General features: G+C 38.7%; 1 protein-coding gene across 14 annotated transcripts in view; it reads left to right on the top strand.

Moving 5' to 3' along the window:
- Positions 1-22,140, top strand: part of CEP162 (centrosomal protein 162) — an 89,322-nt gene that overhangs the window by 1,733 nt on the left and 65,449 nt on the right. For 9 of the 14 annotated variants that reach the window (XR_005224627.2, XR_005224626.2, XM_043542613.1 and 6 more), the window contains exons 2-6: positions 1,451-1,555; positions 10,304-10,442; positions 20,098-20,250; positions 20,584-20,770; positions 22,080-22,135. Coding sequence is in view for 11 of the 14 variants with exons in the window: in XM_043542613.1 (XP_043398548.1) it covers positions 1,496-1,555; positions 10,304-10,442; positions 20,098-20,250; positions 20,584-20,770; positions 22,080-22,135 (595 nt within the window). In the remaining 3 variants the exon portion in view is untranslated. Of the gene's footprint in view, positions 1-950; positions 1,052-1,450; positions 1,556-10,303; positions 10,443-11,539; positions 11,700-20,097; positions 20,251-20,583; positions 20,771-20,821; positions 20,878-22,079; positions 22,136-22,140 lie in introns of those variants that run through there. The other 5 variants (XM_043542614.1, XM_043542611.1, XM_037894415.1 and 2 more) reach the window with 5 other exon arrangements.

Below are 22,140 nucleotides of genomic sequence, written 5' to 3'. Positions count from 1 at the left end.
TGCCTAAAGTCTTTTCAGGAAGCACGTGCTTGATTTTAGTTAATAACTGGCATTACCTGTGGGCAAATGGATGTCAACTAATTTAAAAAAAAACTTTTTGAAAAAACATCAGATGAAATTTTATAAGATACAATGTAAATATTTATAAGAAATCTGTGTGTATAGATGTATATAATGCACAGGAAACCACGGTAAAATGTAAGAAGAAGATCAGGACTCATTTTTTCTTAGCAAGCTTGCAAATAAATATTCTCCACTTGCTTAAGCCGTTGGCATAGGTAGTAACATTAAAATGTCACAGCTCACAAGACTTTTTGTTGTAAAAATATAAAATCATACTGGATTACGTGTGTCATGAGAGGTAACATTGTTAATCCTCTTACTGTGTTTTTTTTAAGACTCTTTCCAAGTGCTTACATAAGGGTATCTTATTTAATTCAAAGATTGGGCAGTCTTTGCAGTAATTTACTTTAGTGTACTGTCAAAGTGTTGGGTAGTCTTTGGATAAAGTAAGAGTTAAAGCAGGAAACAGTTATCAGAACTCGCCTGCCAAAATCAGTTTACTAGTTAGGTAACAGTTCTATGTTCTGAAAAGGATCTATACTTGAAAAAGTTCATATTTAATAGTGAAACCTTATCTGCAAACCCTTAATCTATTTTGAATTTATTATATCACTTCTTGTTCTGAAGGATTCCAGAGTACTTCAAAACTATATATGGCACCACTGTAAAACAGCCACTTCGAGTCTGCAGGGAGATATCTAAAAGCTGCATGCTATTGAGAAGCTGGGGAATATTTGTTCTCAAAAAACAACACAAATCCTCCCTTTACAAAAAGCACTATTGACTTTTCTGTGTGAATGCAGAGCAGACAGAATTTCTGTCTTTAAGAGCTAACCTGAAAGACTTCCATGGATTAAATCATTATTTATTTGTTATGCTCTAGCAGTGTGCTCGGTGCTGGACAGACTCTAGAGAAAGTCTCCCTGCCCCAGAGTGTTCACAATTTTGGAAAACAAACAGTCAACAATTAAAATACATCCAGCACTGTGCAAGTGTATATGGTATAGATGCAAACTGATGTTTATGGTGTTTTTCTCCCTTTCGTTATAAATGAAATATTTCCTTTCTGATAACGTTGGTGGAAGAGCTGCATTTTGAAGAGGAAAATGAAGAATGAGAAGAAGTTCCTATTTATCAACCTCACAAGTTTTAAGGGCTAAATCAGTCCTGTTGGTATTTAAGTCTATGTTTCTAGGGAATCTAGGCAATTCAGATATGGTGCTTGGACCTTTGTTTGCAGTAAATACAGTATTTGGGGGAAATGTGGTATAATTTAGTCTTGGTAGACAACTTTTAATGTTTCCTGCATGAAAAGCTAGTAGGAAATTAGAGGTTGTTTATGATTTCAAAAGCACTGCCTCATTTACTGCATTATTTTTAATTTTAGTATTTTCCAGTAATTGAACTGTTTTGGAAGTTAAGATTGCTGACTATGGCTCATCGATTTTCAAAAGCAGAACTAGACGAGCAGTTTGAACAGTTTCTGAAGGAGGTATGTTTACATTTTAATATTAAATTGATTACATATCTTTTTTATCCCATTAAAATGTGGAAACACTGATAATTGGGTGTGGTAGAGCAGGAGAGACATGACACAGCTATATTATATTGAATAATTCTCTTAGGTAGTGATTGCACAAAGCCTTACAGACTGGATTAACTTAAAACTTGCAAGTAGTGCCAGTGAAGTCAATGGGATATTTTTGTGCTTAATTTTAAGCCCGTGTGCATGTTTTTGGTGGACTGGGGCCTTAGAAAGCTCATTTGCTACATGATTTTATGATATGATTAATTGTGATTACATTATTCAAGGTATTAAATTTGAGAGCCACACTCAGCGCTAGCAGCAGATGTTTAAAATTGGTCTGCTTGACTTAAAATACATGGAATGAGACCAATAGCAACTTTTCCATATGTGTATAAAATTGCAATTTGCATTTATAACTACTTTCATCAAGTATTTTTCCTATATTATTTTTAAATATATAATTTCACTTAAAAGCGGCTCTAAATTCTAATAAAATTCATTGCTATAAAATAAACCTAACAAAAGGGGAGCCAACTGTAGTGGTCTGAAAGTTTTAGGCTGAAGGATTTTATCACTGATGGTGCCCAGTGTTTAGCAAAGGGTTACATCTAGCCAAAAATATCCAGATTTTCCAGACTTCTGGTTCTGACAAATCAAAACACCATAAATCTCCAGCGCTGCATTTCTTTTGCTGGAGCTATATTATGTAGTCTATTACTTTCCCAGCATATGAATGAAAACAAGTTGACTTAGGGTCAGTCCAGATAAGATGGAAATGATGCTCGTTAGTAGCGGGGAAACATCTGGAGGATTTGGCAGGGGTTGTGTGCTCTGTTTGTTGAGGTATGCCTGTCTATTGTCAAAGCAATTCATAATTTCTCAGTATTTTACTAGATCCATCATTGCTTCTGGTTAGCAGCTCTGCGTGTTCTTTGGCTAGCCAAGCAATTGTGGTCTCTTCTTTTTGATGCAGACCTTGCTACAGTTTCCATTCATTTTTCTCTTCTACTTCACTACCATTGTATGTGTTGAGCAGTCTTGAAGGACACTTGGAGCTTTGACTAATGGAAAATTGTGTTTTCTGCCTTTTAAGCAGGGAAGAATGTGAGCTCATTATACTAGTGCTCTCCAATGGCTTCCAGTTTGTTTCTGAGTATAGTTCAATCTTTTGTTTAACCTAATTAAGGCCTTGAATGTTCTGGATGTGGTTACCTTAGAGATTGTCTGCATTTTTCCCATTGCCTTTTTGGTAATTGAGATCTACTGTGGTGCAATTAGAGTTGATCTCTTAGGCTCTGTTGGCTGGATTCAGGGATTGTGACTTTGGAACTCCCTCTGTGGTTTATTGAAATTTGTGAGCATGATGTGAGCCACACTTACTTAGTCAGGCCCTTTTCAGACTAGGGGTGAGGCCATGGGGCATATGTGATATAAGACAGTGGGCACCAACTTAAATGATATATAATATGTTCATATTTTAAACGTTTGTGTAAGTAATTAAACTACATGGCAGAGTTGCACTAGTCAGGAGGCTCCTTCTTCTTGGTTGCTCTGAAGCTTTTGATTTTCAGAGGCTGGTTTCTATCCCTGCCTGAAGTATGCAGCTAGGGGGAAACCCTACAGCCCTAGGGATTGAACAGCATTGAATAGAGAGATTGGGAAACCAAAATGGCATTTTTTAACTTAAGGTATTCCATCAGCTGTCAAGGCCAAATTCTGCTGTTTCTGACAACAATGTGAATAAATAGTTACTACACAGATGTTTTTAATAGTGTTTATAGTATAGTAGTGTTCTGTTATGGAGATTGGGGGGGGGAAGCAAACATCATTCTGGGATGTATTAGCAGAAATGTTGTAAGCAAGACACGAGAAGTAATTCTTCCACTCTACTCCGCATTATTTAGGCCTCCGCTTGGAGTATTGTGTCCAGTTCTGGGCACCACATTTCAGGAAAGATGTGGACAAATTGGAGAAAGTTCAGAGAAGAGCAACTCAAATTACTGGAAAACATGACCCATGAGGGAAGATTGAAAAAATTGGGTTTAGTCTGGAGAAGAGAAGATTGAGAGAGGATATGATAACCGTTTTCAAGTACATAAAAGATTGTTACAAGGAGGAGGGAGAAAAATTGTTCTCCTTAACCTCTGAGGATAGGACAAAAAAACAGGGCTTAAATTGCAGCAAGGGCAGTTTAGGTTGCACATTAGAAAAAATTTCCTGTCAGAGTGGTTAAGCACTGGAATAAATTGTCTAAGGAAGTTGTGGAATCTCCATCATTAGAGATCTTTAACAGCAAGTTGGACAAACACCTGTCAGGGATGGTCTAGATCATACTTAGCCCTGCCTTGAGTGCCTTCCAGCCCTACGATTCTGTGTTTTACTGAAGAAGTGCGGTGGTTTGGTTTTGCTTTTTCAGAAACTGATGGTTGCGGCTGGAGTTAAGGCTGCCTGTTTTGTTGGGAGTCAGAGGCATATATGCTGAGTGAAAGAATGTGGAGAAGGCAAAATCATAATTGCAAGGGTTGTGTGAGCACTAAATTTGTTTGAGTGTTAGCTATTTTATGCTGTATCAGCAAAAACAACAAGGAGTCCTTGTAGCACCTTGGAGACTAACAAATTTATTTGGGCATAAGCTTTCGTGCATGAGAACCCACTTCATCAGCTGCATTGAGTGGAAAAGTGAGTGAGTCTTCATTCAGGCCTAATTTGATGGTGTCCAGTTTGCAAATTAATTCCAGTTCTGCAGTTTCACGTTGGAGTCTGGTTTTGAATTTTTTTTGTTGAAGAATTGCCACTTTTAGGTGTGTGATTTCCTGGCTTTTTTATTATGGTGTTGCATGCCCTTGAGTAGTTTTAACTGGCTATCAGTGAAGTGTTTGGGGAGATTTTTCAAAATTTTAAAGAAATTTTATCAATTGTAGTTATTCAAATGGATTGCTACCAGTGGTTATATATGTATTCTTTTGCATATATTGTCACTTCCCCCATACAGTCCAGTTCCCCGTGCAGGTTCCTCTGCACAGTTCTATTCATTCTCCATGTCCTACTAAAGAAACTTGTTTTCACCCCCGTACCCTCCTATAAATAGGCTCAGTTGCCTGATAGAGCTCCACGTCCAAGTCCTGCCTCCTTCCATGCCCCCACAGAGTTTTCCTTCTCAACATGCTTCCCTCATCTGTCACATCCCTAGTTCCTGTCAAGCCTCTCCCTGCACAGTGAGAAAACTGACTTGAGCTGTATCAGTGATCCTTTCTGAGATTTCTGTGTGTCATGCAATATGGAGAGTGTTCCCATGCTCAGTGCTCCAGTTGCTTTGCTTAAGGCTTCATGACATCTGCAAGTGGAGCTCTAAAGAGCCATAGCTTGATTTTTGCTGCTCTACAGTGATAATCATGGGCAGCTGAAAAGAGAGATTATTCACTTAATTGGAGAACCTGCAGAGTAACCTGTTTGAAAGACTAACACTACATATTGAGGGAATCCTGATCCTTTCAGAAGATTGTGTGTATAAAATGATGTGTATAATACAAGCTTGTGCTAAGAAAAATAATTAAAAAAAACTAATGTAAAAATTTCAAGAAAATGGTACTTTGATGTATATCATTAAATGACTGGAACGCTCTTGCTCTGTGAAGTGTTAAATGCCAAGGATCTGATCCTGCAGGCACTTCTGCACTTGCTTAATTTTACTGCCATGTGTAGTCCCATTGACAATGGACTGCTTCATGGTAGTAAGTTAAGCAAGTGCTTAAATGAGTGCAGGATTGGTGTCCAAGTCCCTAAAGAATTGGTCTGATTTTATGCATGTTTTTAAAATTAATCTTTTTTAGCTGTCTGCTAACTAATTAATAAGTACCATTATTGTTTAGTGGGAAGTAAAATAATTGACTCTGCTTGACGACTCTATCTTCTCAAAAAGAAAAGGAGTACTTGTGTCACCTTAGAGACTAACAAATTTATTTGAGTATAAGCTTTCGTGAGCTACAGCTCACATCCGATGAAGTGAGCTGTAGCTCACGAAAGCTTATGCTCAAATAAATTTGTTAGTCTCTAAGGTGACACAAGTACTCCTTTTCTTTCTGTGAATACAGACTAACACGGCTGCTACTCTGAAATCTATCTTCTCAGTATTTTTGAGAGGCAACATTAAGTTTATTTAGCCATCAAAACTAGTATTGAGAATTCACTGTTCAGAAAAAAAAGGTTGAGGGGTTTGTTTGGGGTTTTTTTTTGTTGTTTTTTGTAAAAATAAGCATTTTCAGTAAGTCTTGGTGATCAGACAAATTTCATTATTGGGGAAAATGTAGTAATTTTTGTGTAAAAGTTTTCTATCCCAGGTGTTACTTTACTATTTGCAGTTGACAAGATGGCTGGACATAGAAAGTTTCCAGATCTGAATTACAACATCTGGGGGTTTCAGTTTCTTCAGTTATGATACTCCAAGGAGTATCAGCGTCATGCATGTCCTGCTTGCTGAGTAAAGGATACAGTTAGTCATAAAAGAAACGGCAAGTGATAACAGAACTTGCATCAAGCACCTGTCGATAACTCCCAGCTAGCGAGAGGCACTCAGTCCTTATGGGACAGTGGTGCTATAATACCTGTGTTGTGACTAGAATAAGGAAATTATTTTGACTTTGTTAAGGGCATATATTAAAAATGTGTTTTATTCTGTCCTGTTGAGCCATTCGGCCAAAAGAGTTTATAGTATGTGCTGTCATTTTTTAGCTTTATAATTTACAAATTTTTATTAAATTGCTTAGTATTCGTGATGCAGGGCTTTCAGTACAGTACTTAAAGATTCTCTCTGTCTGAGGCTATTGAAAATATGATAGACTTTTATTTTTGTAAAACTTAATTTTTAAAAAAATTGTTCAGAAATGATGGTGGGTTTTGGAGATATTGGTTAGAGTACTGTAATATTATCTTTGTGTTACTGTTCCTTTTGTTAGCAGTTGCTAAAGGATTGTTCATTTTAGACCATTCACGTTTGATTTATGGATGTTCTCAGCTCATTTAGATCTTAATATATGGGTGGTCCTTTATGGGAAATGTAATAATTATAATAATGCTAACTCTTCCTTGGCTTCATACTGATTAAGTACACAAAACTTGGTTGATTCCAGTCAAGACTGCATTGTTAAAATGACCACAAATATAAATATAAAAATTAAGATTTCTATAATGGTATTAACTTCCTGGTATATTTAACAATATAAGCAATAATATGCAGTGTTAATCTACACAGTTAGGAGAGAAAAATAGGAATAGAATATACAGCAGTGTCCGCCACAGCTGGGGGAACCCCCACCTCTTGCATTTCTGGTCTTTGCTGACTCTTACAACTGTACAAACTTAACATTGCTTTAACTCTTTTTTTGCATTTAGCTTAAGTTTATTTTAATGAATTTTTTAAAAAACATTATTGGCTTAGGTCATCCTATGAGACTATGAAGTAGCACCTAAAATCCATACTGCCCTGAATCTACTGATTGGAAGTGTATTGTGAACTACTTGAGGGTGGCAGTGATAAGAGAAATTCATGCAAATGAGGTTCTGGTGGGGACAGGGATATGTGAGGCTTCCTATACTTCCTACCCCTTTTCTCTTCCCCCACTCAGCATCTGAAAAGTTCACTGTGGCCCTATTTCTGCCATAACTCCCCCAGAGCTGTCCTGGGAGTCGGAGGGAAGGAGCAGAAGTTGGCTCTGTGGGCATGGGTCAGGTCTCTACTTCAACACAGCCTTGTGACCTGGTAGACTTGCTGTGGATCTGTCCTCTCCCGACTCCTTCACAGTTATGTCAGTTAGCAGGAGTTTAGAACTTTGCTCCAGTGGTCTGACTAGCTCTGCGTTGGACCTACCAGTCCGAATCCCTATGGCTAACTGTTAGTTGTGCATTGACACAAACTTGATAGTCAGGGTGGAACTGCTCAGGCATACTGTCTACCTGATTTAATTCCCAAGAGCATGAAAAGCACAGAGTGGAGTTCTGAATTCTGCCCATTATCAGAAAGGTGAGGAAGGCTTCATGGTTATTTCGGGGGAGGGAGCGCTGCGGAATGACTTACCTTTGGGACTTTAACAATGCTGCTCAGGGTACAAAGTCAGGCCAAACTATACATCATCTTCTGTGCTCTGGAGGGACGTGATCAGGATTTGTCCCAGGTTTTTTATTTAAAAGAATTACTATACATAGGTTCTTACACTGTCACTAAAATAAAAATCTGATTACATTATTAAATTGAAAATGTATGTTGCTGATCAGATAATTTTTCCAGAACCAACTGTTGTCAATTAAACATCAGTGCTAGAAATATAGTACACAGTATTACTCCATATCCTAGTATAGTTATTGTTTTCTTGTACAACTTTATGCTACAAATATGAAAAGCCAAAAGGGGTGGACTGTGTGGAATCAAGGGAGGCTCCTGGACAACTCTACCAAAAGATCATGGATTAATTTTCAGTCATGTTGAAAACACAATGGAAATGTTTTCATTGTGCCCTTTTTATAATAGTCTGATCCTCAATTAAAAATATAATCTAAATCCAGAAAAAATGTTAAACTAAATATGTAAGTACCCAGAGGAGAGTAAGGTTATAAGTAACAGCCATCATGGATTTGTCAAACGCAAATCATGCCAAAACAACCTAATTTCTTTCTTGACAGAGTTACTGGCCTAGTGAATAGGGAGGAGGGTATAGACATGATATATATTGATTTTTAAAAAGGCTTTTGACACAGTCCCACATAACATTCTTATTAAGGAAACTGGGAAAATATGGTCTGGATGAAATTACTATAAGGTAGGTGCACAACTGGTTGAAAGACTGTATTCAGAGTAGTTATCAATGATTTGCTGTCAAACAGAGAGGGACTGGGCATGTATCTAATGGGGCCTGGCAGAGCTCTGTCCAGGGTCCAGTACTATTCAGTATTTTCATGAATGACTTGGATAATGGAATGGAGAGTGCGCTCATAAAATTGCTTATGACCCCGTCAAGGTTCCTCCCCCACTCTGAACTCTAGGGTACAGATGTGGGGACCTGCATGAAAACCTCCTAAGCTTACTTTTACCAGCTTAGGTTAAAACTTCCCCAAGGTACAAATTAATTTTATCCTTTGTCCTTGGAATAACCACTGCCACCACCAAACTCTAACTGGGTTTACTGGGAAACGTAGTTTGGACACGTCTTTCCCCCAAAAATCCTCCCAACCCTTGCACCCCACTTCCTGGGAAAGGTTTGGTAAAAATCCTCACCAATTTGCATAGGTGACCACAGACCCAAACCCTTGGATCTGAGAACAATGAAAAAGCATTCAGTTTTCTTACAAGAAGACTTTTAATAGAAATAGAAGTAAATAGGAGTAAAGGAATCACCCCTGTAAAATCAGGATGGTAGGTACCTTACAGGGTAATTAGATTCAAAACATGGAGAATCCCTCTAGGCAAAACCTTAAGTTACAAAAAAGACACACGGACAGAAATAGTCATTCTATTCAGCACAATTCTTTTCTCAGCCATTTAAAGAAATCATAATCTAACGCATACCTAGCTAGATTACTTACTAAAAGTTCTAAGACTCCATTCCTGTTCTATCCCCGGCAAAGCAGCATACTGACAGACCCTTTTTTTTCTCTCCCTCCTCCCAGCTTTTGAAAGTATCTTGTCTCCTCATTGGTCATTTTGGTCAGGTGCCAGCGAGGTTACCTTTAGCTTCTTAACCCTTTACAGGTGAGAGGATTTTTCCTCTGGCCAGGAGGGATTTTAAAGGGGTTTATCCTTCCCTTTATATTTATGACAACCCCAAGCTGGGGGTGGGGGTTTCTAGCACTTTGGAGGACAGGATTAGAATTCAAAATGACCGTGACAAACTGAAGAATTGGTCTGAATTCAACAAAATGGAATTCAATAGAGGGAAGTGCAAAGAACTCCATTTAGGAAGAAAAAAAAATCAGATGCACAACTACAAAATGGGGAATAACTGGCTAGGTGGCAATACTACTGAAGCATCTGGGGGTTATAGTGGATCAAAAATTGAATGAGTCAGCAGTGTGATGCAGTTGTGGAAAGGGCTAATATAATTCTGGGGCGTATTAATGGGAGTATTGTGTGTAAAACACAGGAGGGTAATTGTCCTGCTCTACTCTCGGAATGGTGAGACCTCAGCAGCAGTACTATGTCCAGTTTTGGGTGCCAAACTTTAAGAAAGATGTGGCGAATGGGAGAGAATCCAGAGGAGAGCATAAAAAATGATAAAAGGTTTAGAAAACCTGTGACCTGTAAGGAAAGATTTAAAAAAAACTGGGTATGTTTAGTCTTGAGAAAAGAAGACTGAGGGATGATCTGATAACAGTCTTCAGATATGTTAAGGGCTGTTTTATAGAGCACAGTGATCAGTTGTTCTCTGTGTCCACTGAAGGTAGGACAAGAAGTAATGGGTTTAATCTATAGCAAGGGAGATTTAGGTTAGAAAGTTTTTCCTCATACCTATGAGGATAATTAAGCTAAACTATCCCCATCATTGGAGGATTTTAAGAACAGGTTAGACAGACACCTGTCAGGGGGATGGTCTAGGTACACAAGGTCCTGCCTCAGTACAAGGGGCTGGACTAGATGATATCTCGAGGTCCCATCTAGTCCTACATTTCTGTGATTCTAATGATTCCTCACAGAACTATTTTTAATTCTGTGGACTTCTGATTCAGTCTCTTTCAGATGATTCATTTGGAAATTCAAAGAAAAAATCCACCATTCTTGAGACATTGGGACAGCCCAGGAAAAAGGAATTGAAGAAGAAAAATCCTGTGCCATGGTGGATCTCAGAGGATGATTCTGATGATGGTGGTAAATACTGTGCATTTCTGTATAACTTCAGTTCTTTTTGCCAAAGTGTGTCAGCAAGATCTTTTTCTTTTTTTCATATTTTTTTTTGCATCCTGAGGAAAATTGGTAATGTGAGTGTAGTTATTGTATCACACTGATAACAAGTAATGTTTGCAGAATACAAAATGAAATTAATTCATTAAACTTTTTTTGATTCAAATCTTCATTGGAAAGAAAATTCAAGGTAGTAAGCTATGAGTATTATACTGTGTTTACTTTTATGGTTCACTAAAGTTAATAAAATATTGAGATACCCTTATATCAGATGAATAAATTCTGAATCACAAAAAGATAATTGATTAGAAAATATAGTGTACAAATATTAATAGGGGTCACAAAATGTCAATAGTAAAGCATAATTTCTTACTCCGTATCTGTAGATCTCCATTTTAAAAAAATGGAGAGAGGGAAAAACATAAACAATTTTGAAACGATAAGAGATCTGTATTCATGATAATTATACATGCAGCTATTCATATGGTGGGGTGGGGAAAGTGCAGGAGAAAATTCACAACAAAAGCAAAAACATGCTACCATTCTCCCATCCTCAATCAGATGGAGGTTTTTCACAGACCTGTAGTGTATTGGTAAAACCTATGGGCTTGGCGGGTCGCATGATCTCTTGTGCAGTAACTACCTTGATCGCATCCTCCTACAAGAAAATATATATTGGTTGCAAACCTCCACTGGGGAACCACCTGACTCAGGCTGGTTCCCCAGTGACCTCTAACTATCTATCTCAGGAGCCGGCTTTCACAGGGTGATTGCCACTCGCTTTTTCACAGTGAATGGTGTCACTTATTTTCATGATCCATTGCAGAAATATAAGGTTGAGCTCAGCAGAAAGTTCCGGAAGTATCCCCTGGAAGTTACGTAAATGCCACTGATCATCTCAGGCTTTAAGAATGACTCTATCCCATTGATCTGTGATCATAGTCCAGACCCAAATACTACATATTTACTTAATCCACAAATACAACATGCAGAACTCAGCAAGTGTCTGGCTGTTGTCTGATGAGCTCCACGAGTTGCTCATCTTGGTCTCTGACTTTTCACAGGTTCTACTGGAAAACTCCTATCTCAGATGTTTCCCAATAGCTTTTCAAAAGCTCTGAGAGAGAACTTTCTTGCTGAGCAAGGAGTGCAAGCTGAGCATTCCACCTGGCCACTCCTTTTGCAAAAATGGCTTTGAAAGGGTATTAGCTCCAGGGATTTAAGGTAATTTCTCAAGGGATTATGAAAGTTTGACCTCTTCTCTTACAATTCCTTTTGGGGTCCTTGAGGTAACCCACAAAGCCTTTTGAAATTTTTCTGAAGCCACTACTGGGAGCTGCATGGGGAACTGTGGGATAGGTACTCGGAGAACAGTGCAACCAAATGATGTTGAACAGCACAAGTCAGCAGTTAGTATGGACGTTCTGAGCCATTTCTGCTTAAACCAATTCTATCACACTGGTTCAGCTAAGAACAGTTCAGTTGTCTAGAGTAGATGCAATCTTAAAGCCCAGGCTGCAGGATAGGCAGTTAAGAAAAAAATCTTTATAAACCGAGTAGATTTGATACAATAAACCTGGAGTCCCACCAAACAATTTTAGGGTCACTTTTAAGAGTAGAACTTCACTTAAAAGCTGGAAAATAGTAGGTAATCTAGGCCAATTTTGCCAATACAGAATCTTCCGTACATAGTGTGCTGGATTCTGGCTCATGCTTTGGCCCCCTTGTTCTAATCCTGCATTGTAAAGAGGCGATAAAGCTGCTGTAACTGGGCAGCTGGGCATTACCCTGGCATAGGGAAATTTCTGGATGGCATAAAGCAGTGCATCTGTGTCTCTGTGATCCCTTTCTGAGCACACGGCCATGTTTAGAGCAATAGGCACTATAAGACAGCAGAAGTTAAAGGCTGAGGGCGCTCTAGTTTGCACTGGAGGCTGAACTGGCCCCATTATCTGTGGGAATCCGGGAGCACAGAGGTGACCTACAGCCACCTTTCTTCCCTCCCCATTCTTGGGTCCTTTGTCAAGTGTAGTTCAGCAAGATCCAAGGATCCACTTCTATATTCTCAAATAGATTCTCCAGTACGTTGTCATATTGTGCAACTGAGCAGTGGCTGAACAATGCCTCAGTACTAAATTGCTGCAACGGATAAATTGAATGAGTGATCTAGTTTCTTATCTTCTATTGTTTTGCAAGTCAGATATACACTTATTAACATGCAGCATAAGGAACAAAGTAACGGTTAGCACTGCTGAAAAATAAATGATATTGCTTCAAAGGTGACAAATGTGGGAATTAACTTTGAATTTAACTTGTGAGGTCTAAACTTAATGTTCCATGAAATTCTGCAGAGCTTTGTGTTCCCTTAGGCTTGGTCTTGCTGTTCGTTTGCAGACAGCACTCTTGTTAAAGTCTATAAGAGGTACCTGCATGAGATCTGCAGCATTAAGCTTATAGTGCTTTAGGCACTCTGCTAATTGCATTATGTCATTCAAACGTGATTGTCAAAAGTATTTTGTCCATATGAAGCAAACAAACTCCTATGCAAATCTGTAGGAGTGTTATTCTGTCGTCTATCATGCAGTGTAAATCTCTAGTCTGATTATCTTTTCCTAGCCCTCTCATCATGGAAAGGCCCTGACATTGAGTTTCATTGAATAATAAGCAATTCAATTGGTTTTCTATATTAATTAATAAACTAGAAGATACAGTGGTTTCTACTGACTGCTGTTCAGTTGGCTGAAAAGAAAATAATGGAAATAAAACTCGTAGTGTCTGTATATTTTACATTTGATCTCATCTTCCTTTGGCTTTATACTAAGGTTGAATTGATTTGTGGAGTATGTTTCCAGCTGTTGACTTTCATGTTTGGTAGATTAAGAAACTGCCTTTATTCCTATGGGCTGTTTTTCCCCCCTCTTGGATGCATTTGATCCTCGTTAATCACAGCTTCTAGTTCTTTTCACCATATTAGTGATAAAACAAAGAGCATGATAAGAATTCTTGTCTAGTCTGTGTCCAGCTTGCATGTCTATTCTTGCTGTCTGTCTTGTTTCTCAAGATCCTCAGATAAGATTTGTCAAACTGGAGAAAGAGAAGAAATTAATTGAAAATAATGCTGAAATAGCTGGAGATAATGAGCAGAAGATGCCTCATTCAATTTTCCAATCTGGTACTTGATGTAATCAAGTTTTCTAATATTTGTTGACATCAGTTTGATGCTACTTTTGTGTTTGCTATAGAAATTCCTTCCCTTGATTTTTCCAGTTAATCACAATGTTTTCATGAAACCAAGCTGCCCTTTATATCATTTGCATTGCCAAAAGTAACTAGAGGAACTGTAGACTTTATAACGTTGCAATAGTGTAGTTCAGTAACGATGTCATTTTTCATTAGAATACATTTAATAGTTTGGCCAGATATGGAAAAACCACTGGCATAGAAATCATGGGAAGAACTTGTGTACGTATCACTCTCCAGCTATTTGTAAAATTAATATAATACATTTACATCAGTTCAAAGATTCTAATCCAGCCGACATTCTGCAGATTTTTATGGGCCTGCTTCTGTCCCCCTTACTCATGTTGAGTAGTAAGTTATCCCATGAATAGTGCCATTGCAGTTGCACCAGCATAAAACTGCTGTAACAGACAACTGTAGAAGAATCAAGCAGTTTATTTCTAAGGTATAGATTGTATCTTTAGGCACAGACCTATGCATGGTGCAACATAAGAGGAGTCCCAAGGACGATTTGTTGCTCTCATAGCTGCAACTAATGATGGCTGGGCCATGGCATTTGTGTGTAAATAATAATGGCAGTGAGTAATTGGCAAGTAATAGGCTAAGTCCTTGTCTACACTAGAAAGATATACTGGTTTGCCAATAATGACAGTTAAAGCACTAGAGCCCATTAGTGTAGACACAGTTATCCTAGCCAAAAAAAAGGTGCTTTATACCAGCATAGCTAGTCTTGTATGGGAAGAGCAATAACTGTGTCATCTAACCTTTATGCTGGCATAACTGCATCCACAGTAGAGCTTGTGTTGCTATAGCTATGTGGGGAAAAAATCACAAACCATAACTAACAGTTATATCAGTAAAACTTTTTAAAGTGTAGATGAGTCCTAAGTATGTTTTGATGTCAAAATCAAACCATTTCACATATTGTCAATAGTTTAGGAGTCCACAATAAGTGAAATTTTTGTTGCGTGGTCCTCTGAGTAATGTTTGATGGCTCCTCAGTTCTACAGGAAATTTCCCTTCTATTACATGTCTAGCTTTGTAAATGAGTGTGCTGTTCTGTGTTTGATCAACCTCATACTCGTATGATGAACTGTAAAGCATCTCAGTCCGGGAGATGAAAGCACTAAAAACTGAAGAAATTTCTCAAGTTACAGTGGCAACATTTGGGGGCATGGGAAATGAGGTATTTTTTCTTTTTTAATAATAAAAGAAAAGGAAGTTGTAAAGGGATGTCTCGTTTCTGAGTTGATATAATGAAAGGGATACTGTCATCTCTTTTAGCCTGGGAATCAAGGTCTGGTTCAATTTCCAGTGTTGCTACTGATTCACTGTTGACCAGAACCAAGGCCCATTAAAGTTAACAGAAAGTCTCCCATTGTCTTCACTGGGCTTTAAATAAATTCCTATGAGATTTTAGATGAGTTGTAGATGTGCAACTCTTGTAATTAAGATATTGAAATATCAAGGCTATTACTACCTTTTTATCACTGCTTTTCACTGTTATGTTGCTTCAACAGATCCAGATGCTTTCTTTGAAAACTGGTATTACAAAACTTGCTTTATCGTTGGCATAGCTACATTAGTATTTATCTTCAGACAGTCTGACATCCCCTTCCATTCATGCTAGAATAAAACTTTTGTATAAGATAAGATACATTGTAAGTAACAGCTGAATCCATTAAAAAAAGAAAATAGTATATTTATAAATCTCCACAAGCAACAATTACTGCGGCTGCTGTACTGTAACTTTATATTTTTGGTAGCAACTATAAAATTGATATAGTTCAACCTGCAAGAAATAATCCGGGTTTTTTTTTTCAGTGTTGTAACTTAAATTCTCATGACTTATTTTTCTCTTTACTCCCTGTTATACCTAAATATTCATGAATATTGTGTGTGAGCTTAGTTGTTTCTGCAAAATCTTTTTCCAGTGCATCTTGCAACAAGACATTGGCTAAATACAGTATACTGGAAAAATTTCATAAGGCCAAGAAAGATGAAGAGGGAAATGCCACTTCTGACATTCCAGACAGTTGTGAGGGTAACATACTTACTCTAGTTCCTATCCCGTAGGTGACTTTAAAAAAAAATCAAAAATCATTTGTTTGTTGAAAATTTCTTGTCCAGTTATAAAATAAAATTAAAATAAAATAATGCAACCTTTTTTGGATATGGCCTACTGCCAAAAACAGGTGACGTTTTTAAAAGCTGTAATTCAGCATGAAAATAGCCCTTGTTGAGAACATTGCATTGTTCCAAAGGAAATTGATCTTGATTTGGCCATGTTATGAGGCTCTGAAAATTACATACAGAGCATGTGAAATCCTCTTTTCTTATTGGTTGTTTAAGTTTATTAAACTCCTGTCCTGCACTGAGAATCAAGTAGGCAGGTCCCCATTTCAATGGGGGTTCCCTGTGGCTCTCAATGCATTCACAAATCTTGTGTCAAACCCCCCGCCTCCAAATCATGAGATTTTAAAAAATAATAAATTATGGGGTCTTCTATTTTTCTCCTTGATTTTAAGCCTTTAGGGTTCATGTATTCAGTTTTTTCTCTGCAACCATGATGGATAGAAACATTATTTTTAAATGAAATCGTGTAGTTTCATGTAATTACATGACTCCAGGTGCTGGGGGTTTAAGAAAAATGCCAAATATTGTGAGTTTTGCAGAATATTTGCAAGAGTTGGCAGTGGCAAGATCAGGGCCTAAGTGATCACCTAGAACTGAACTGCACTTGCTTAAATAACTCAGTTCAACAACAAACAAATAACAAGTTCCTTAGGTCCTGGTCCAGCAAAGCACTTAAACAAGTCCCATTGAAGTCACTGGGACCACTCACATGCTTTAATGCAGGATCTTTGCTCACAGGGTGAGTCCAGACTGGCCTGGATGTACTCTGAACATTGTGGGAAACCCAAGATCTGGTAAATAGGGTCCTTCTCTAGTACCAGCAGCAGAATCCCCCATGGTCTAAAGGAATGTGTATGAGGCTAGGAGTTGAGTTATCTGTCAACATCCTTCCATCTGACTTGGTAATACTTATTTAGTGAGGCCTCACCATTTCTGCTCTATAAGATGGTAATATATACTCCCATTTTCCAGATGGAGTAGTTGAGGCACAGAGTGATTAAATGACTTGTCTAAGGTCACATAGGAAGTTTGTGGCAAAACTGGGATCAGATCCCTGAATTCTGTTGTTGTAGATCCATATCTTGTCAACTGGATTACAGTCCCTTTTAGACAAATTGCTCCAGAAATCAAGATATTCATACCCTTTTGAACAGCACTGAGAATTATAGATGGAAAAAATTCCATATGGGAGCAAATTGTGTCTTTACCTTATCTGAAAAATATGGTTATTAAGATTCAGGGGTTGTGTAAATAGGAGCCACTGTGGCCTAGTTAGGCATTGACCTCAGATAGAAAAGACTTGAGTTCTAGTACTTGCCCTGACATTTACTTGCTACATCACTTAACTGCTCTGTGTTTCATTTACCTCATCTGGAAAATAGGACTATTTGCTCAGACTTCCCATTTGCAGGTGGCAAAGTGTGTTATAACCAGCAGGAAATGTTCAGCATCTCACAGCTCCCATTTAGGGCACCTAAATAAGTGGTCAGATTTTCAAGAGTTGAACTATATTGCTCTCAGTGGGAGCTGCTGCATGCTAAGCACTTGTGAAAATCTGGTCTTGTTTGCATACATAATTAATTTTAACTTTGCTGTGAACTGACTTGTCCCAAGAATATTTCCATAGTGCTCTGGAAAACTTTCCAAAGTATTTTTAGGAAGCCCTTTCCTCTTCTGCTACTGTAATACAAATATATAATAGTGAAGAGCATCATGGGCTAGTATAGGTACTTAAAATGTTATTACAAAATTAGGCTTCAGTCATGCAATCAAATCAGCGCAGGTGGACCACATCCACTTCAGTGGGATTCTTTGCAGATGCAGAGTTGATGTACCCTTGCATATCCGAATGCAAGGTAAGGACTTCTACTTTAAAAAGGATGTCCGTATTGACTGTGTCATAAAAACATTTCACTGTAAATATACTATTGCTGTTTAATACAGTTAAATATCCAGCATCTGGAAATGTGGTGTTTTGTCTGTACATGTCCACTTTGGAATAGACAGATGACTTTCAAATCAGTTGGCGATGGGGGGGAATCTGTACGCTTAAATCCATTGACATTAATGGAAAGATTCCAGTTGACTTCAGTGGGTTTGGAACGAGGCTGTATATTTTGAGTTAGTTTTTTAGGAAGTTTAACAATGTAAAGAGAGTACATCTAATATTTAGAATATATTAAGACAGTTTGAGGATAAGTCACTGGAAAAAACAAATTTAGTTTCACTTTTACAAGAGAGACATGGTAAAACAGAAATAATGAAATCTGTACACAGGTGATACAAGTTTATAGGGCCAGATTCTCTTCCCTGACTTTTCTCTCAGTACCAAGGAGATGGAAACTGGCCCTATCTCTGCTTTTGAGGTTTCCTCCAATGGGGGGAATTTTTGAAGAGGGTAGAGTGGGTGTAGCCAGTTTTTACACCACTTTCTTCCACAGTCCCTGTCAGAATGCATTGGAGGTAAAGAGGAATATGGTAAGGGCAAGGAGAAATTTGGTTAGAGCACTCTGTGGTCTGGCTATTCCAAGCTGGTGAGCTGTTCCCAGCTGGCACAGCTCAGAAAGCTGTGTTTGCGGCCTGGCTGGGTAGAGAATTAGTGTAGCTATACACAGCAAAGAATCTGGGCCTAAAAGTGTACTTTGTTGAGAAACAGCTTGTTAGACACAGCAATAAGTAGCGTTGCCAACCCTCCCGATTTGGCTGGGAGTCTCCTGGAATCAGGCCCAATCTCTCAGAGGATACTGAAGCCAATCCGGGAGACTTTAGGCTGATAAAAGTCCAACGGCACAGTGGGGCTAAGGCAGGCTCCCTACCTGCCCTGGCTCCACGCTGCTCCTGGAAGCAGCTGGCATGTCCAGCAGCGGCTCCTAGGTGGAGGCGTGGCCAGAAGTTGCTGCACCATGCCCCTGCCCCAAGCATTGACTCCACAGCTCCCATTGGCTGGGAACGGGAACCATGGTCAATGGGAACTGTGGGGGCGGTGCCTGCAGGCGGGGACAGCACGCACAGTGGCCTGGCCACTCCTGAACCTAGGAGCTGCTGCTGGACATGCTGCCGCTTCCAGGAGCAACCCAAGATAAGCCCTGCTCGGCCGGAGCCTGCACCCCGAACCTGATCCCCCTCCCACACCCAAGCTCCCTCCCAGAGCCTGCACTTCTGCCTTAGGCTGATCCCGGAGCACCCTACCACACTCTGAACCCCTCAGCCCCAGCCCAGAGCCCACACCGCAACCCCCTGTATCAGCCTGGTGAAAGTAAGTGAGGGTGTGGGAGAGCAAGCAATGGAGGGAGGGGGGCTGAAGTGAGCGGGGGCGGGGCCTCAGAGAAAGGGCGGGGCAGGGCCTTGGGGAGGGGGTGGGGCAGGAGTCTTTGGGTTTGTGCTATTAGACAGTTGGCAACCCTAGCAATAAGTTATTAGTCAGAGCTGTATTTATCTCCAAAGGAAAAATGTATGAGAATAAGTGGCTTAGAGAGTAGAGAATTCCTATAAAAATCTGTCAAACATACTGGACTGCTGGGACAATGACATTAATGCAAACATACAACAAAGAAATATTTTAAGATACAAACGTGTGTGGAAGGGGAAGTATGATATGGTATATTACTTGAAAATTAGTATGTGATCATTTAATTAAAGGCTATTGTAATACATACAATGCGCAGGTTCATCCTTAACTTTCTTCTTTCCTGACTTTTGAATACTTACATGCAACCTGAATGTTCTTTTATTGTAGTTTTTTAATTAAATTAAATTTGTTTTTTTAAATATTGTAAGTTGCTGCTGAAGCAATGGGTGCTATTTAAATATATATAAAAGAAAACAAATACAAAGCTACATTTTCTCTGTGTTTCTCTATGTTTACCACTAAATATTAATCTCTTTATAACACTTCTGGATATAATTGGCTTCCATGAATGCTTTTGTGAAGAGGTTACAAAATAGGCTCTATGTCTTTCATAACATACAATGTTCACCTCACCAGAATCTCAGGCTGGTGTTAAAAACGTGACTGTGAAAATAAAAAAATTGTAAAGCAGAGAGTAGCTAAGCTAAACAAGACATGCAAAGGGCTGAGTCACAGAACTTAATAGGAGCTAAGGGATGCAAACAAGTTGAACATCTTTGCTACTGTGATAAAGTATATAAACTTCACTCATTCTAAAAAGGTAACTGCAAGACTTAACCATGCAGTACAAATTGTCATTTGTAATTAATCTCTTGTGTACAAAACTGTCTTTTTTAGGAATGCTACGGACAAATGGAAGCTTTCTCAAGTCTCAAAAGGATTCCCACCCTATTGTAGAGGTGGATGAGGAGGCTCACACAGGAAAAATGCAGCTCCAAAAAAGTGATGGCATTTCTATATCCTTAAGTAGAGACAGCCTGGAACCTGATGGTAAGAAATAACAGAGAGAGGAACCATTTAATCAGATTATTAGAAAATTGCTGGTCAAGTTATTACAAATGAAGAATATATTTTTCTAAAAATAAACACACTAAGTGGTGAGAATTGGTGAAACTGTTACCTTAAAACATTGTTCTCGGCCCTGATCCTGCAGTAACTCTGCATGGGGTCCATCTGCATGGAATCAGTTGCAGGATCCTGTGCACTATTTAGTATTTCTTTAATACCATGTGGCTGTCTTTTATTATAATTAAACTTCTGTGATTATTCCATGGACTGAGATTGTATTATTGTAATTAGATTGTGATATGTTTTTAAATTTAGATTCGGTTGTGGCTTCTGGACCTAATCAAAGTATTTTGGGAGCTGGATTGGATACTTTGGAAGAACAAGAAGAAAAAGAGAGATTCTTTGCTAAACTTGAAAAAGGAGCTTCATCTACCATTGATTATTCAAGATTAAACAAAGAGCTGGACTCAAATGATTCTATATTACTAACAGCATTTGCCTGGTAATGTGTGGGGACCCTACACTGAAATTACTCCATTACTTTTAATAAATATATATATTATGATGGAGCTCAGAAGCCCAAATCACAATCAGGCATCATTGTACTAGGTACTGTATGAGTATACAAAACAAGGTGGTTGTTACTCGGAAACTTTATAACTGAAGGGTATGTCTGCTCTTAAAGCTGAGGTTGTGATTCCCAGCTCGAGGAGACATATGCTAGCTGCGACCAAGCTAGCATGGTAAAAAGTGTGGTAATGGCTGCTTGATTGGTGGGTGGGGCTAGTCATCCAACTACATGCTATGGTCTCAGATGTGTATGTAATCAGGATGTTGCCCTCCTGCCAGTCATGCTGCTGCCATCATGCTCTACTTTTAGTGTCCTAGTCCGATAAGAGCTTGTCTCCTCAAGATGGGAATCGCACACTTGGCTCAAAGTGCGGCCTAGGGCAGACACAAATGAGATTAGCAAAAGGAGAGAATGAGGGGAGGGAGGATGAGAGTCATAGTGATAGTGCACATGGTTATACATATACATGTGTATATGTGCACAACTTGATAGTTACAAGATATTTAATTTTTTTTTCTTAACTATAACATGTAAATAAAGATATTGGTAATCCATACTAACCTTCCACTTAGCCATTTTCTTTTGACATATTCCTATAGAAATGACATTAGAAGTGAGGCTTGGGGAGGGATTTGAAGTAGTGACTTCATAGACTAGACCGGGGAGGTCATTCCATGTGTAAGAGGCTGTGTGAAAGCTGTGGGAGAAGTAGACAAACGGGCAGTCAAGGCTGGCCTACTTGGGTGTACTTAGAGATTGGAGAAGAAATTTCTTAAGATATAAGAGCAGATAAGGAGGGAGAGGGAGAGTTCTGAAAAGCTTTAAAAGTGAAGACGACAACCTGACTTTGGAGTAGAAAAGGGGGAGCCAAGAGAGGAACTCAAAGGGTGGAGTGCGTGGCAAAGTTGGAACAAGAAGCAAAAATAATGATGATAGGCATGTTTGTTTTGAGGGGGCTATGTGGGTGTGAAGGAGGCCAGAGAGGAGGCTGTTGCAGTTACAAGACGGAAGAGGTTTGGGGATGAGAGTTGTAGCTGTGTGGACAGCTATAACAACACTTACACAAGTAGAATATAAAATAGAATATTAATGATAAGTTCAAAAAATGTGCACATATTATTACAATTACCAGCATGAGGCAGGAAGCTTTTATGAAGAACAGACTTAAAAAAAAAAAATATATAAACTGGTGCTCATAAATGACAAGGGAGACAGTAACATTTTTTTTTTCCGCCCCCAGCAATGAACGAAATGTAGAACAAGTGGAAGATGAATCTAAACACAAAGAGAAATGTGGTAAT

This window comes from Chelonia mydas, chromosome 3, assembly GCF_015237465.2.
Source record: "Chelonia mydas isolate rCheMyd1 chromosome 3, rCheMyd1.pri.v2, whole genome shotgun sequence".
In the NCBI taxonomy this organism is placed as follows: Eukaryota; Metazoa; Chordata; order Testudines; family Cheloniidae; genus Chelonia; species Chelonia mydas.
The sequence above is the reverse complement of the archived record's forward strand: the minus strand, read 5'-3'. Positions and strand labels throughout refer to the sequence as shown.